The 16,744-nt window shown below is 41.4% G+C and overlaps 2 protein-coding genes across 3 annotated transcripts in view; one reads left to right on the top strand and one right to left on the bottom strand.

Annotated features, from left to right (window-relative positions):
* Positions 1-375: 375 nt before the first annotated feature.
* On the bottom strand, positions 376-15,112 carry ATP6V1E1 (ATPase H+ transporting V1 subunit E1). The gene is made up of 9 exons (XM_089527741.1): positions 14,948-15,112; positions 9,735-9,800; positions 9,086-9,195; positions 6,835-6,901; positions 5,502-5,591; positions 4,774-4,842; positions 3,827-3,921; positions 2,230-2,317; positions 376-917 (listed from the first exon to the last, which is right to left on the bottom strand). Exons 1-9 carry the CDS (start codon positions 14,978-14,980, stop codon positions 855-857), a joined length of 681 nt encoding a protein of 226 aa, XP_089383867.1. The 5' UTR covers positions 14,981-15,112; the 3' UTR covers positions 376-854.
* Positions 15,113-15,963: 851 nt separating this feature from the next.
* The window catches only part of BCL2L13 (BCL2 like 13), a 37,935-nt gene continuing 37,154 nt past the window's right edge, over positions 15,964-16,744 (top strand). For both annotated transcript variants that reach the window (XM_089527738.1, XM_089527735.1), the window contains exon 1: positions 15,964-16,113. The gene's annotated coding sequence lies outside the window, so the exon portion shown is untranslated. The remainder of the gene's footprint in view (positions 16,114-16,744) is intronic.

Below are 16,744 nucleotides of genomic sequence, written 5' to 3'. Positions count from 1 at the left end.
TCCTTAAACAGGAGAGGGAAGAAATCCTTGTGTATATAAAGTATATTTAATAATGTATGGAGAAGTCAGTACATTTTTTGCATCGCGTTATGCTTGGGACCTATTTGATCAACTCTAGTTGTAATTCTGAAACCACACTCTGAAGCCTGCTAACCCTACTGTTCTCTGTTTTCTTCTGTGGCTGTATTGTGTTGTATTTGTAATTTGTTCCTTCCATAGTCAACTTTAAGCTTTGGGCTTTATAGTAAAGCTGCAGTTGCTCCCATAAGTAGCACCACTATTCCTTGATTTCTTTTTTTTGTTTTGTTTTACACTCTGAAGTAAAACTGTACTCACAGCAGTTAATGTGTGTGCTTCACAAACCACACAGACTCATTTCTCCAGGTACTGTAGCAAACAGTTTCACACACCTTTTATTTTATTAAACTAGTACAGGATGAGGGTGTGTGCCTGCAAGCATACAGACAGAAGTTTAACCACATATACAGAACAAAAATCTGGGGCTGGCCACAGTCACATGAGGGTTGCATTGACCCTCAAAAGTAATGTATGCTTTTGTAAGGAAAGGAAGGCGTAAGCAGCACAAATTGGCGACATGCTTTCAGGGAAGTGGATGAAATCACTGGTCCATCTGAATGTCTGTTTTCATATCACATACTATCTCACTGTGGCCAGAGGTCTCCCAGTCAGGCTAAGCACAGCAGGAATGCCCCCCAAAATAACTTAATTGAATAAAATTTACAGGACAACACAATATAGAACTGAGTACATTTAAGTTTTTTTGTAATTAACAGATGCTGTGCATCTCACTTCACTATGGCAGTGGAAGAGATTCCACCATTATATCAAGGAATTCAGTCCAGGAATTTTCTATTGGTATTGGCACCAAAAAGCGCCGTTCGGATGTCTGGCATCATCTGTTGAGAGAGAGAAAAGGCAGCACCAGCTGCTTGAGAACTCCTTGAAGATGGCACAGAACAACAGAAATGCATCCTGCATCTTGCTGACTCCTGCATTAACAGCCAGTCAGTCTTAATCCAGCCAAACAGCTGATGAATGTGTTAACTGGGCTGTGGGATACCCATGATGGCAGCCTGCGCTGTGACACATCACTGACAAATACTTGAAATAGGGATTGCTGTAACAATAAGTCCTACTTTTTAAAGGCAGAGCCCCCTCCAGGACTGAACGAGTATATGAGCTCTTGGTCTATCATTACAGGCATTATCTATAGCAGGTGTGAGCAACTTCAGTGGATATGGGAGGTCAATGTTGCTCTCTGCACACACCACAGGCAGCACCCCTAAAGATAGAAGCAACACCATGGTAATGTGCTTCCACTTTTTTATAGGCACCAATGGTAATGATGATAATAATAACTGCAACTCCTGGAAGTCTCCAGGAACAGCAATTCTCCAGCAAGGATCCAGGAGCCACAAAAATGCATGTAGGCACCACATTTAACCCGTCTATGATCTAAAGGTTTCAGCAGTATACTTATATTTAAGAACCATCCTGTGTTCCAGTAATAGCACATTATACGTATTATACAAAATCTATCACAAAGACTTGTTTTCCAATCTCAACACAACTATTTCAGTGTTTGCTGTACACATACTAGTCAGAAGGCAGTGGAGGTAGCCTTTGTTAAAGTACCCTTTGGTGTGTATTTCCTGATGGCATGGGTCTTAGTTGTTGGAAATAATGTTCCAGTGGAGTTACCATTTTCCATGATACCCCACAGCAACAGTAAGTTGTGGAAAATTAAAATGGGAATTCTCTCATGCAGTCTCCCAGTACAGTGGTGCCTCGGGTTACGAAATTAATTCGTTCCGCCATTCCGTTCGTAACGCGAAAATTTCGTAACCCGAAAAGGCTTTCCGTTAGCGCTGGAAGCCTATAGCATTTGAATTTCGCGCCGAAATTAATTTCGTAACCCGAAAAATATTTCGTAACCCGGAACAGTTTTTTCCAATCCAACTTTTTCGTATCCCGGAAATTTCGTAACGCGGTCATTTCGTATCCCGAGGCACCAGTGTATTCAGAATGGAGTGCTGGATGAGGTGGGTGCAAAAGAGATCTATGATCTTAGCAGTTGCCCAGAGCTGCTACATGCTGATCCAGGGCTTGAAAAATGGACTTAATGCCATTCCTAAACAAGTGTCTTAAGATAAGAGAAGATTAGTCTATGGAGATGAGAATAAAATGTGGAGACTTTGCCAAGCTCACCTGTTGGGCGATCAGATCCAGACGGCTTTCCAGAGTATTGGAAACTTTAATTTTACCATCACTGTTATAGATTTCAACACCTCCAGCACTGGGAAAGACAAATATGCTAGTCAACAGCTTGACAATCAAACTAATCCATACAAACAATTATTTTAAGGGGAGTGCCAGAAGTCTGAATCAGTGCTACTCATTACATCTATTTCATTACAAGAGTAATTTACTTTGTGCAGCAACCTGTGTCCTTATATAGAAATATATTGAAAGATCTTTAAAAAACCCTCAAGGATATATTTGTATATTTGTTAGTACAAGCACATCCCTTTCTCATATTCTTCAAAGCTGCTCTTCAAACACAAGTCCATGGGCTGAGATGATCTAATTCTTAAGAAGAATATTAGGTAGCAGTAATGGCTTGATATATAGGGATGGGTATATTTAATTGGCCTACCCTAGGGTCATCAGTAAGACTCAGTAGAGAAAGTAGTGTGCTTCATCAAGGAGTAAGCAGGTGATGATCCATTGCCTTTTCAGGATTTGCATGAAGCAGTTCATGAAACCCACCATCACTATGGCCAGTGGCCATGCTTCTGGGAAATTTTGGGGAGCTGTAGTCTATAAAGACAACTTTTTCAACCTCTGCAACAACATCTAGATGAAATGTTTTGTTCATAATTGCTTTTCCTTACTAATGAAAATAGAGCAAATATTTACTACACCATGAATACGTTTTGGTAGAGATGTATTTGGGTCAAATAAAATTGCTCTGGGGGATTGATGAAACCCGTGGATCATCAGCTAGCCGTCTTTGCTCAAGTGCAAGAGTCCTTGTGAAAATTTTGATCAGAGTGTGGGAAGGCCTGAAAACCATTCCCTATGACAGTGGTCCCCAAACTGTGCCCTTTATGAGATTTTGGACTTCAGCTCCCAGAATCCACAGCCATGTTGGCCAATAGTCTGGAATTCTGGAAGCTGAAATCCAAAATCTCTTAAAGAGCATAGTTTGGGGACCATTGCCCTATGAGGAGCAGCTTAGGGAACTGGGTATGTTTAGCCTGGGAAAGAGTGTTAAAAGGTGACATGATAGCCATGTTTAAATATTTGAAGCGATGCCATATTGTGCAATTTAATTGGCATTTTAAAGTAAAGGTCACCATTTAATCAAATAAACTATGGCTGCTATTAAGGCAACACAATCAGAGCCATTATTATGTGTATTCCTCCGACCCCACTCATTCTTTATTATGTTTGGACATAATTACGGCATATTATGCATTGGCCTCCAACGCTTATCCTTGGAGGCCAGTGGATCAAGAAGTTCTTCATTTACTACTATGTATGTAAAACAGCACCTAGGAGTTAGCATAGGAGCTGTAATTAGTTTATGAAATGCTGTTGTTAGTTTCTACATGGATGTGGATATCTTGCCAAATGCATGTTAATCAAGTATAGAGAACTGCTAATACTCAACAAATACCACTAGATGTTGAAAAACCACTGAAAAATCGCAACCTTTTCCTTGTGCATGTTCTATCTAAATCAGCCACTAGCACACCATAGTTTCAGCAGCCCTCTTTCCTCAGGTCTGCATTTTTCTTACATGTCCTCATTGAGAAATGTGTCCTGGTCAATTTGAATGTCAACTTCTTTTTTGGTAGTAGTTTTATAGATTGGGATGCTCTTCTGGACTGCATTCTGAAACAGGACACACACATTCAGACAGTAAAGCAGTTTTATTCCATATCCCAAGTTGCACCACTAATCCATTAGCCTCCCAAAAGCCAGTGAAGATAGGAATCATGGCCACTCAGTCTGGCAAGAGAACAAATAATCTCTTATGGCTCTACATTCAAGCTCTAGTGTCTCTTGCCTGGAAGCAGTGTCTCTGCTACAATTAAAAGACACAGACAACAACACAAAGGCCTCTGAAAAAAACCAGTGCCAGTGAGAGGAGACAATACAGCTAGGTGGAACAAGATTATATGACTCAATATGTGACAGTTTTTCACATGTTATTCAGGCATCTGTGTGGGTATAGAATTAGCTGTTTGATCTATACCATGCAGATAATGACATATATTTTGGTTTTTTTATGATGACCCTTTTCAAGGTAGATGCACACAGAGGAAAAGGACCTGTAGTTCATGTAGGTCAGTTGTAGGACATTTTCTAGGCTGTGGGGGTTGAATTACCACACAGGATCAATTACGCAAACTGGATTATATCAGGGGGCAGATTTTTACACACACCCTAAAAAAACCTTCCCCTCCTCAACACTCATTCAATTTGTTCCATGCCTTCCTCTGTATAAAAGGAGAAGATTCTACCAGCACTTTGGAGAAGGCTGTGGTGCTTCAGTGTGGCCCTCTGCAGGCTAGATTAAACCAATGGGTCCCCAATCCCTGGTATAGATCCAGCATGGTCTCACTCTCCCATCCCTTGATTGCTTTCAACTAAAAATAGAAATATCTGTGTAGCTTTATCCAAAGGATCTTATCTGCTACCAGGTAAATCATCAGTTTTATCTAAATTAAATGAAAGACTTACCCTAACCAAGGGAAGATCCTGTTTCCGACAACGGACTGTCATTTTAGGTTCAAGTAATTGATAAAATCCCTTCATAAAACAAAGAGAAACTTCTGTGAGATCATTGGGATTTGCAAATTTAAAGACTACAATTCAGTTTTCATTTATTGAATAAATGAGCTTATTACAACATTGTATCTGACAGTATACAGCACAATGCATATAAATGCACTTGCATACAGAGAAGAAATCAGAGTAATTAACACAAGCACCCTGAAGTTGATGACTTAGCATGTCTTTCTAAAGAACAAAACAATGGGATGAGATTGACTTCTCCATATAATAGCCTAGAGAAGCTACTGGCCCTGAGAAATGGAAGCCAAATCTATACAAGCATTCCTTTCATCAATGGCAAGTATAGCTTTCTGAATACAAAAATGGAAACATTCTCTATTGATTTTAATGGACACACTTGCCCAGATGGCAAAGGTACACATGGTTAAAGTAAAAACTTTTCATGTGGCTTTATATGATAGTAATTTATAAATTACATATTAAGGCCTAGTGACTGGAAAGCTCTCTTGATCTTCAAAACAGATAAAGAGGATACTTGGCTAGCAAATATCCTTGGGAACATGGTAGTAATTTGACAGTGTACCTTCAGGAGACTGACACCCATGACAAAAAGGACATAAAGATTCAAGTTATTTTTACAAAAAGGTGCAATGGGAAGGATGTGTTATGCTTACCTGCAGAATCAAACCTTCCAATAGAGTCTGATACCTGCCACTATCCTTTACTACTTTAGTCAGTCTCTGCTTGGCTTCATTCAGTAAATCCTACAGCAATAAAACGATCATGTGAGAAAAATACACAATCCTTTTATTAAACCACAATCCACAGAACCCTGTCTTCTGGTTGTACTCACTGCTCCCAATTTACAAGTCCCATCTTAAAACATCCAGCAGCAACTAATGCCCTAACCCAATTTTCTGGATACAAGCAACTGCCCTTTCAGAGATATTAAACAGACTTGAAGCAATGCTGCTAACCCTATTGCAGATAATTGGAGTTTGCCTGCCTTCATTTGTTCGCCTGCACACGACTCTGTATAAACACTTAGATTGGAATCTCATTGGCTAGTCTTAACTAGAGAAGACCCACTGAATGGCTAGTTAACACACAGGTAAATCCAACTGATTCAGTGACTATACTCTAGTCAGGACAAACAAAAGGATTCATACCTTAGGCTGCAATCATAAGGAAGACAAGGAACAAACTCCACTGAACTTGCAAGTAAACACGAACTGCATTGTGCTTAGTTTTATCCCTACCATAATTCAGAATGCCACTTCTAACACTGGAAATCAAACTAAGATGTGTTCTTGAAAGCTTCCGTCATCAACCAGTACCCAAATTATGCTTTTCAGTACCACTTTAATATACCTAACAACTATTTTGTTGGGTTGAACAGAATGATCAGAAGGTCATCTTACAGCATGCAGATTTAGTTCTAATTCATATTGCGGAAATGTGTCTGGGGTGTATCAATGAAGGCTATAGACTGAAGCCGTGCCTGTACATCACTTGCTAGAACACTTCTATCAGACACAATAACACATATTTCATATGTAGGACATTCAATCATATGAACCCCTGCCTGGGATGGTGCAACACAGACACAAGTGTGCTGCCTAGGCCAAAGCCAAATACCGTATCAATTACACTGTTAGATCGCAACCTCAATAGTCCCTAGCCACTGAGGATAAATAATGGGAGTTGAAATTCTACAAATATGAAGGGCCACATATTTTCCACTCCTCCCACAAGCACAGAACTAAGTACTTTCGCATTCCCCAACCCATCATTTCTTCTTTGTGCACAACAAATGAGTTATATGGAGATGAGCTTGCATTTAGAGCAGATCAGGGCCCACAACATTGTGCAAATCCAAGGATTTTTTTTTTTTTTGGATCGAGTATGTAAGACACCCTGGAGAATAAAAAATGATTTTTTTCTGGGTTAATCAGAAAAATTGTGATAACCCTTACCCTCTTTCCACAAAGAGAAGCATATACTCACTGAAATTAGATCATCCCTGGCTTTAAGAACCTTCAGCCTTGCCTGATTCATCAGATTGGACATCTGACTGCAAGTCAAATAGAGTAAAACACACAACTGAGTCCAACTGACTTGAGACAGTCAAACAACAGATACTAGTTATAAACTTCCCACTGGCACATCCCAGCATGATGCAAACAAAGACTTTCTAGTTAATGTAGGCCCAGAGCTTGGAAAGTATTATTTTGGATAACAATGTCCAGAATGCTTTGCCATGCTGACTGTGGGATTCTGGAAGTTGTTACAAAAACAAACACCTTTTCAAGTGCAGATTAGGCCCCTCTTTTGCACAGTGACCCAAGTTCCTCCCCTTTAGTTTTATTGATAGAATAAATCTACAACCGTCTGCAAATTTGGAAGGTCTGCAGGGTGACACAGAATCTCTAATCCACCAGCCATATATAATGTCAGTACAAGATGCTCTGTTCTAAACAACAATATGAACTGCAGAATAAATGGCAGCTGTTCACAGTTGGCCCTCTGTATCTCTGGATTTTTTATCCATGGATTCAACTACCCACAGCTTGAAAATATGCAGAAAAAATATAAATTCCAAAAAGCAAACCTTGACTTTGCAATTTTATGAAAGAGACACCATTTTACTATGCCACTTTATTTAATGGGACTTGAGCATCCATGGATTTTGGTATCCACAGGGATTCTGGAACCAAATCCTAGCAGACACCAAGAGCCGACTGTATTTCAAAGCATTTCAAAGACAGTCTAGATTGAATTCAGTTATGTCTATCCACACCAAAAACATGTCTGTTGTGGAAATGTGCAGTCATTCCAAACTTGCAAATGACTGGACAGGCCTCTGGAGTCAATCTGAGATGCATGAGAAAGGGGAGAGGAAGGGAGTTTGAGCAGAAGTCTGCTTATGCAACATCCTCTGCATTTAATTTTCCTAGAGGCAAGTAAGTGCAAACATTAACACCTTTTCATTCAAAAGCCATCTTTACTCTTTAGAGAATGAGAACATCACATGTAGGTCAGTTTTCTCATTAGCAGTGCCATGTTATTGAACTAATGTCCTCTCATACTTGCATTTTGAATAGGCAGCTATGGAAGGTGTGGAGGGCATGTTTTGTCCACCACACCTCTCCATTTCATTTCAGCTGATTTTGCTTTTTAAAACATTTAGCTTTTAAAAACATATTGGGGGAGGGGCGCACTGGGATTGCTGTTTCAACAAAATTGTTGCATTCTGAGCAGTTTTGGAGGCAGAAAGATAACCTGAAAAAATATTTGGGAAGTCTGGCACTTTGGGAATCTCCTGGGGTCACTTTGGTCTAATTCAAATGTTTTAATTAGACTAGGGGTTTGTTTGACTTCCAGAGACCAGTGGCTGCACTCTCCCCATCTGGAGATATTGTAGACTGAAGAGTAGCATTTTTCCCCTCCAAAATTGGAAGTGAGTTAAAGTCATTGCACGTCTAACTAGGAAAAATCTCCACTAGACTTTGAACAGTTTGCATGTGGAAAAATATAGTAAAATTACCAACAGGCCCCTCAGGTTCTTGTAGAGTAATTTTTGGGGTGATTTCAAGTAATTTCAGAGGCAGAGCCACAAGGAATGGATTAAGACTGAATGCAGACCACACTTTGCCTACTCCTGAGTCAGAGGAAGAAAATTTGTATTCAAGTAAAAAGAGTTATGTTTGAAATGTCCACCAAAGAATTCAGAAGGTTGCAATTTCAAGTTTTATCCTCACAACAACACTACAAAACCCAAAATACAATGGCTAGCAAAAAGTTAACAATTGATATTTATGGCTCAGCAGAAACCTGACCCCAGATTTCCAGTCACTACACTATGATGACCACTTATCCAATTTTCACAAAGTCATTTCTGTATGAGACCTCTGAACTTTACTTCCCTTACTAAAGATAACATTCTGCCCAGAGAAAAACATATTGCATAATCATTCACAATGGAAATGGCTATTTTCCAGATGGCATGCTATCTCAAGTGTGTTCCTGGTGTCAGGCCTGAGGGTCTTTAGTGGTAAAAGAAATAGATCTTTGAGGGTCTCAAGTGTATTACCAAGGCTACGTATTTTAGGAGGGAGGGGAATGCATTTGTCCTAAATGTGTCCAAGCTTTTTATGTGGCTTGCTTGACCAAGTTTACTTATTTCTAAACTATTAGAACTAGCACACTTATTTTTTCCACAAGTCAGAATCAGCTCATTTGTTTTTGCATTGCATACATTTTCTTCTGTTGTTCAATTTGTTTTTCTTTCTTCTCATAGTACTCCATGATTTTCAGTCTCTGTGTTTGAACCAGACGACCTTTCTCAATGTTGAATTCCTCTTCCGCCTATAAAGAAAAACAGTAAATTCAGACTAACTTTCATGACTTAGAATAAATGCAGCTTCTGCAACTGAAGTAGCAAAGCAAACTGGACTAATCCAGTCTAAATCCAGAGATTTTTGAATTTTAGAAAAAGACAAAAGTCTACAAAATATAGATTCAATTGATTCCTAACCAATTAATTTCCTTGCTGGCAGATGAAATAAAGTTTCTGCAGATCAAATTCTTTATCTTACATTTGTCAGACATCTCAAATCAGGAATGATCAACATCTTCATTTGGTCCAAGTGTCCAAATGAAGTTAATAATTGCATTTTCAAACACTTTTGTGTTCTTTGGAAATCTCGAAGACCACTAGGCCGCCTCTTCCTATTAAGCACACATCACCTTCTTCTTGAGGTAGTGTCAGAAGAAGTGTTCAGCGATACATATGCCCCAAAAAGAAGTTTCTGGCACTAAGTAAGACCTAACACTTAGTTTAGTAGAACTAAGCTTACAGCCATGTAAAGAAACAGAAGTTTTGTATGAGAATGAATTTCATTTACCTTGGCATCTATTTCTTCTGCCTTTTCATTGGCTTCTTGTTCAATAAAAGCCATCATATGCTTGATCTGTAAATGAAGTAAGAGATATTTTTTCCAGGTAAGCCAGCAGAAATATCTTTGTCTTTAATCACTACAAGACTTCCCACATCCATAAGTGTTATGCATGGTTATGACAGAAACAATTAATCTGACCACTGAGTTCTAATGAAGTTAGAGACATGCGGATTATAAAGTAAAATCATCCTAGGTATTACGGTTGCTTTGGTCTCGCTGAGAATTGGGATTGCACGAGTATCTTTTATTCCCTCAGATCTTTGTAACTATAAGATTATTAGTCTCAAATCTACCTCAAGGCAGTAGTAGATAGTGGCAATTACACAGAATAGAACAAGAGCATAACAAAGAAATCACAGTATATCTCTAACATGACCCTGCACTACTTGACCCACAAAGATGGGAGCAGCCCAGCAACCACATAATGAAACTTGCAAGGTGCTTACTGCTACAAATCTGGGCAAATAGGAAAACAAGGTTTAAGGAAGCCTGGATGGCGCCACTGCACCATATTTGTCTTGGTGAGCTGCAGGTTTTTCAAGTCTGCTGTAATGTAATGCTAGGATGGACAAAAGCTCCTATTTTTACAGCTCTTACTGTCAGGAAGTTCTTCCTAAAGTTGAGGTGGAATTGCTTCTATATTTTAAACATGGCTATAATGCCACCTTTAACCTCCTCCATGCTAAACATACCCAGCTCCCTAAGCCATCCCACATAGGGCATGGTTTCCAGACTTCACCATTTTGGTCACCCTTCTCTGGACATGCTCCAGCTTGTCAACATCTATTCTGAACTGTGGTGCGCAGAATTGGACACAGTATTCCAGGCGAGGCCTGACCAAAGCAGAACACAGTGGCAATATTACCGTACTTCCCTGATCTAGACACTATACTCCTATTGATGCAGCCCAGAATCATATTACATTTGGCCCTCAACATCTGTGCTTTGATTATTTGCAGTTTTAATATATCCTCTAGGAATCTCTAGGTCTTCCAGTGAAACTCTACCAGAGGGTGACCACAGAGCTGTGCTGAAGAACCTAGAGGTTCCTAGAGAAAGCACTTCTCTAGGCATTTATAGGTCCTCCAACATGATTCTATGTTCATCTTCTAGCAAATGTTGACCATGGAGTTGCACTGGAGGACCTGGAGATTCCTAGAGATGTGTTCTCTCTGGTAGAAAGAGTAGTTTTCTTATTTGTGCTTTTTCCACATACACAGGGGTCCTTCACCCCAACCCCAGTGAATGTGGAGGAACCACTGTGGTGTTTTTTTTAGCTGTTGCATCACACTATTGACTCATGTTCAGCTAGTGGTCTACTAAGACCTCTAGATCCCTTCCATATATACTGTTGCCAGGCCAGGTGTCACCAATCCTATATCTGTGTATTTCATTTTTTAATGCCTCAGTGTAGTATCTTAACATCTCTCCCTGTTAAAATTAATTGTGTTAGCTTTGGCACAACATTATAATCTGTTAAGGATATTTTGAATTCTGGTCCTGTTCTCTGGGGTATTAGCTATCCCTCCTAATTTAGTATCATCTGCAAATGTGATAAACATACCCTTTATTCTATCGTCCAAGTCATTGATAAAGATGTTGAAGGTGTTTAATCAACAACGACTAAGCCCAAGTAAAACACGTGCTCTGCTCATGAACTGTAAGGGAGCAGTCCTTGACCAGTGCTGGCTAGATATATGCAGTATTCAGCATAATATTCCATCCCCAACCAAACTCAGGGCAGTTCTGCTAGCAAGTACACTATTTACAGTCAACAGGCAAGTACTGAAGGACAACAAAATAATGGCACACACTGTGTTCTGTAAAATTCCACAATCCCTTCAGGGAAATTACTGTTATCTGAAATGACTGGAAAAGTTACTTCAGATGAGATAAAAATACAAACTTCCTTTACTTATTTTTTTTTCTGCAGAAGCCCTTAAACTGGTGCATGTTATTCCAAAAGCCATAATGGAGTTTTCTTTGTATAAGTAATGGTTTTAAGACATTATGTTTTAGGTTTACTTATATCCAAAAGGAAAAGACTTCCCATCAGAATGGCAAGACATCATTCATCCTCTGTACTTTATTGTTTTCCTATATACCTCACTATGCAATAGCCTTCAGTTTCTTGAATAAACATAAATTTATCCTTATCGCTTCTAATCATGAAATGAATGATAATGGCAAATCTCTGAGGCCTTCTAAATCTTCAAAATGTGGCCTGAAATACCTCTCCCTTCCCCTGATCATGCTCAGTTTCTGGAAGTAGTACTTCCTATTTTCACAGTTAACATGAGCATTAGTCACAAGCTTTTGAAGTTCTTCTCTTCCATGACATGCAAACACCCTCATTCTCTCCTACCATCCATTTTATATTTTCTTCTTTCTTCCATAATTTGAGACCTAAAGTTGTAAAGTTTATTTCAGCCACTTCTACATTCATATACTGAAGATTAAACATTCTTCTACATAAGAGAACCCCCAATTATTGTTTGTTAAGAGTCAACCATTGTATGTTGAAATGATGAATATGAAGTCCAGAAATGGCAACTACACATGGGTAATTCATACAGTTTCTTTAAATGACTGGCCCATCTCACTCAAAGTATGTTTTGTCTTTAAGGTATTTCATTTATGTAATTTTGTGTTATAACACAACCAGCATGGCCTATCAAGGGCTCCATCCACACTGCAGAAATAGTCCAGTTTGACACTTGAACTGCCATGGCTCCATGCTATGAAATCCTGGGAATTGTAGCCAACGACAGTTCCCAGAATTCCTTAGCATGGAGCCATGGCAGTTCGTTTCTGCAGCGTAGATGCAGCCAATGTCTGATGCAAGTTCGCTCTCATGCTTTTCGGAGCACCCCAAACACAACGGAGGACCAGCCAGGGAGAAAGGAGCATAAGCAACAATGGCACCATGTTATGGGTCGCTTGTGGCACAAGTAGCCACAAAAAATGCACCAAACATTTCTTGCTTTTTTATTTTTGAAACGGGCCTTTAAAAAGCAATATTAATATAGAAACTGTTGTTCATCCTTGCCTCTAATTGCCCAGCAACACATTTTAGCCCAGATTCATCTGTATCCCATTTCTCCACCCAAAAGGAACCCAGACTTGCAAACCTATCTCATTCTACTATAGAAGTGACCTTGTTTAAACCCTTTAGGATAGTCTAACTTCCATTCTAAACAAAATTCTCATTCATTTCCATGCCACCCATTAAGAAGTCTTTCAGATCATGTTAGGAATAACACTTTATATTATGACGACTATGGAAACGGAGGGTCAGGATTATTCTCGATCAAGACACAGTTCAAGCCAGCAAGCTTTTGTGAGCAGCATACGTTTTCCACAAGACCATGAGACACATGAGTCATCTTCACAGCAAACAAACCCTTCATTCCAAGGACACAGACGCAAAAGGTCACTTAGGTGGTAACATTTCCCCTTCAGCAGTGTGCTGTTAATACCCACCACATATCATAGTGATGAAAAGGCGGCCTTTCCCCACCTTCACGTTACATCTCCAGGTGAATGTGGTATTTACAACATCGGCTTTGCAGAGGGATGTGAGGAAGAATTAGCTCAATTAAAATAGGCTAGAAAGGCGTAGGGGGTGTGATGCCCCTAACGCTGCCATTTTCCTTCAAACTCTGAGTTCCTTTCTACTGACACTATGAAGGTAAAATCAGATTCAAAAATAAACTAGATTTGGATCAAAACATACTACAGAAATAACCCAGTTTGAGACCGCTTTAACTGCCCTGGCTCAATGCTAGGGAATTCTGGGAGTGGTCGTTTTGAGAGACATTCAGCCTTCTCTGTCAGAGAGCTCTGGTGCCACAATAAAGTACAATTCCCAGGATTCCCTAGCACTGAGCCTGGGCAGTTAAAGCAGTCTCAAACTGGGTTATTTCTGCAGTGCGGTTCGCACGATTATCCCCCATTTTAGGCACACTTCCCTAGGAATGAACACCAATACATTTGCCACTGCCATTATTAATTGCTCCTCTCCGCTTGCAATACTCCGTTCCCGCTCTGGCCCTTCCATTTCTTTACCTTACATACTGGAATTTAACTTTATTTGGACCGGATGAAGGTTTTTCATGCCCATACAACTGTCACTCTGCTTAGCAATGCCTTCTTTCACCTGTTTAAAAAAACCACTGGCACCTTTTGTATATCCACGCTTGCTCTCCTATGTATATGCAATGCCTGCCAACCAAAGCTACACAAAACTGGTTGCGGCCCACAAAACTTAGCACAAATAAATGCATTCGTCTGGAAGACCATGCAAGATTCTTTGTCACGAAACAGCAGTGTCACTTGTGCAAAGAGTCTTGTGCATCAGTTTACATTTATTTGATTGATTTATAGCCTGCATTTCTCTCGTTGTTGTTGTTGTTGTTGCTACTGCTGCGTGCCTCCAAGTCGTTTCCTACTCTAAGGCAAACCTCTCACGGGGTTTTCTTGGCAATCGTCTTCAGAGAGGGCTTGCCACTGCCATCCTCTGAGGCTGAGAGAGTGTGACATGCCTGAGGCTACCAGTGGGCTTCTATAGGGCTGAGCTGGTCTCCAGACTCAAACCACTACACATGCTGGCTCTCCCATATCAAACCCAAAGCAGTTTAAGCTAAAACAAAGTAATAAAACAATGTTATGTAATTTAAAAAGAAATTAAACAATTCACTTGAAAAGAATTACTTTAGAGCAGTGAAAAACAAGCGAAATCCCGCTGCAAACCCTGTAACTGGCGGATCAAGACGCTCTTGGCGGCGTTCGCTGCCTGGACTTAGCTGCTCTTTGTACATGCTCCAATTGGCATTGCTCTGCTGCTATGAGAGCCAGTCAGGTGTGGCGGTTTGAGTGCTGGACTAGGGCCGCCTTGGGCTCCCTGCTTGGCCATGTCACACTCTCTCAGCCTCAAGGGAAAGTCTGATCAGACCTCCATAGGAAACCCATGTTAGGTTTGCCTTAGGGGTGCTGTAAGTCAGAAGCAACTGGAAGGCACGCAATAAAACTACTATGTGTGTGTGTGTGTGTGTCCCAGAATTCCATAGCAAAGAGCCAGAGTAAAAGTTAAAGCGCTGCCAAACCGGGTTATTTCTCCAGTGTGGATGCAGCTCAAGGAAGACCCCCGCCCCAGAGACCTGTTTCTGGACGTCGGCATCGCTGAGCGCCATCCTGAGGAAGAGAAAGCGGCCCGGAGACGGAGACGGAGAGAGAAGGAGAGGCGTCCGGACGCAGCTGCTTCTGGAGGACGAATGGAAGCAAATCCGGTTCGGGTCACTCGCCGCGACGCCTGACAGCTGTTTCCCTCCTCCCCTCTTGCGTCATCACAAAGCTCCGCCCACTTCGTCGCCTGAGGTTGGGCCAATGGGAAGGCGGCCTGCGCTGTGACGTCACTAGAAGGCGGTGCCCGCGGCGGCGTGACGTTGGACGCAGAGTCATAGACTTTTATGTCGCAAAAAAATTAGAGACGCCTCTCATTGGTTGTTGGGGGCTTTTTACGAGTTTCCGGGTTAATGTTAGGCCATGTTATAGAATTTAAAGGTAAACACTGCAGAAATTAATCTGGTTTGAGGCCGCTTTAACTGCCCTGGCTCAATGCTAGGGGATCCTGGGAAGTGTAGTTTTGTGAGGCATTTAGGCCTTCTATCACAGAGAGAGAGCTCTGGTGGCCAAGATAAAGTACAATTCCCAGGATTCCCTAGCACTGAGCCAGGGCTGGTCTCAAACTGGGTTATTTCTGCAGTGTGTTTTGGACCTCGCTGTGGAGAGAGAGAGAGAGAGAGAGAGAGAGAGGTCTTGCAGCACTTTTACAAGGCCCAGAACCCACTGCAGAAATAGTCCAGTTTGAGACCAGCTCTGGCTCAATGCTAGAGCATTCTGGGAACTGTAGTTTTGTGAGACATGTAGCCTTTCCTCTCAGAGAGCTCTGGTGCCACAAAGAGAAAGAGAGAAAGGCCTAAAATAGTAAATAAAGAATGATCCTGATCATGATAATGATCGCAGTCAAAGTGGACTAGCAACGTTTCGAGAGTGTAGCAGTGCGACACTCTCCCCTTTCCTATCTCTATGAAGTCCGCTCCCTTCCTGCCCTCATAGCCCTCCCTGTGGGGGACTGACGTCATGACGCTCGTGCGTGCCCGGCCTTCCAATGCCCTCTTGTGCCCTCTTCCATCATGGCGGCGGCGGCGGCGGCAGTCAGGGCTTTCATTTAGGGCTGAGAGCGGAGGCGCCGCGCGTTGTTCAGGGGTCACTCCTTCTTCCTCGGGAGCGCCGCGCGCCCTCTTTCCTGGCGACTCAGGCCCAGGTAAAGCGAAGGCGGAGGGAGCGGGCTGTGTGGCCGGGACTCTTCTTCTTCTTCTTCTTAAGTCCTTCTTTCCGCTCCTCAGGGGAAGCAGCCACAGGGCGTTCTTGGCAAGGATTGTTCGGGGCCTTGCTTTGTTTCTTCCCATTGTCATCCTCTGAGGCTGAGAGAGTGTTGTTGTTGTTGTTGTTGTTGTTGTTGACTGGGAATACAGCTGGGAAGCCCCTCTTCTCACTCATCCGTCCTTGTCCTCTGTCCAGCTGGGCTCTTTGTCTTTGAGCAGCATCAGCGCTGGGAGCCTGGGAGCCTTCTTGGGGGATGCTGATGCTTTCGGATTGTACGCCACACAGCAGGCTTTATTACTGTTTTGCTCTCTTTCGATCTCTGTCTTGTAAAGCGCTCTGCAAACTTTGCAGCGCTCTATAAATGCATGTTAATAATACTAAGTTATTGCAAAAGTGGAGGCTGAGTGGGGAAAAGCCATCCCTAGCTGTACAAAAGCCTTCAAAAGGTTTAGACAAGGCTAAAGCGCACAGTGCTGTTCTTTTGCTTATTTAGGCATTGTGCATTGACCTATTTATGTAGTAAATGATGTGGTTGTTTCATTTCACACGTGCGCATTCTCAGTTTTGAA

This window comes from Sceloporus occidentalis, unplaced genomic scaffold (assembly GCF_023333645.1).
Source record: "Sceloporus occidentalis isolate IW3139 unplaced genomic scaffold, rSceOcc1.0.p SCAF_5, whole genome shotgun sequence".
NCBI lineage: Eukaryota > Metazoa > Chordata > Lepidosauria > Squamata > Phrynosomatidae > Sceloporus > Sceloporus occidentalis.
This window is presented reverse-complemented; position numbering and strand designations above follow the sequence as displayed.

Coding starts and splice junctions, on each gene's coding strand:
- ATP6V1E1 (XM_089527741.1), bottom strand. CDS start 14,980: ATGGCGCTCAGCGATGCCGACGTCCAGAAACAG. Junction 6,902..9,085: donor ATTGAACAACAGAAGAAAAT/GTATGCAATGCA, acceptor TTTGACTTGCAG/TCAGATGTCCAATCTGATGA. Junction 3,922..4,773: donor AGGATCTTCCCTTGGTTAGG/GTAAGTCTTTCA, acceptor GTCCTGTTTCAG/AATGCAGTCCAGAAGAGCAT.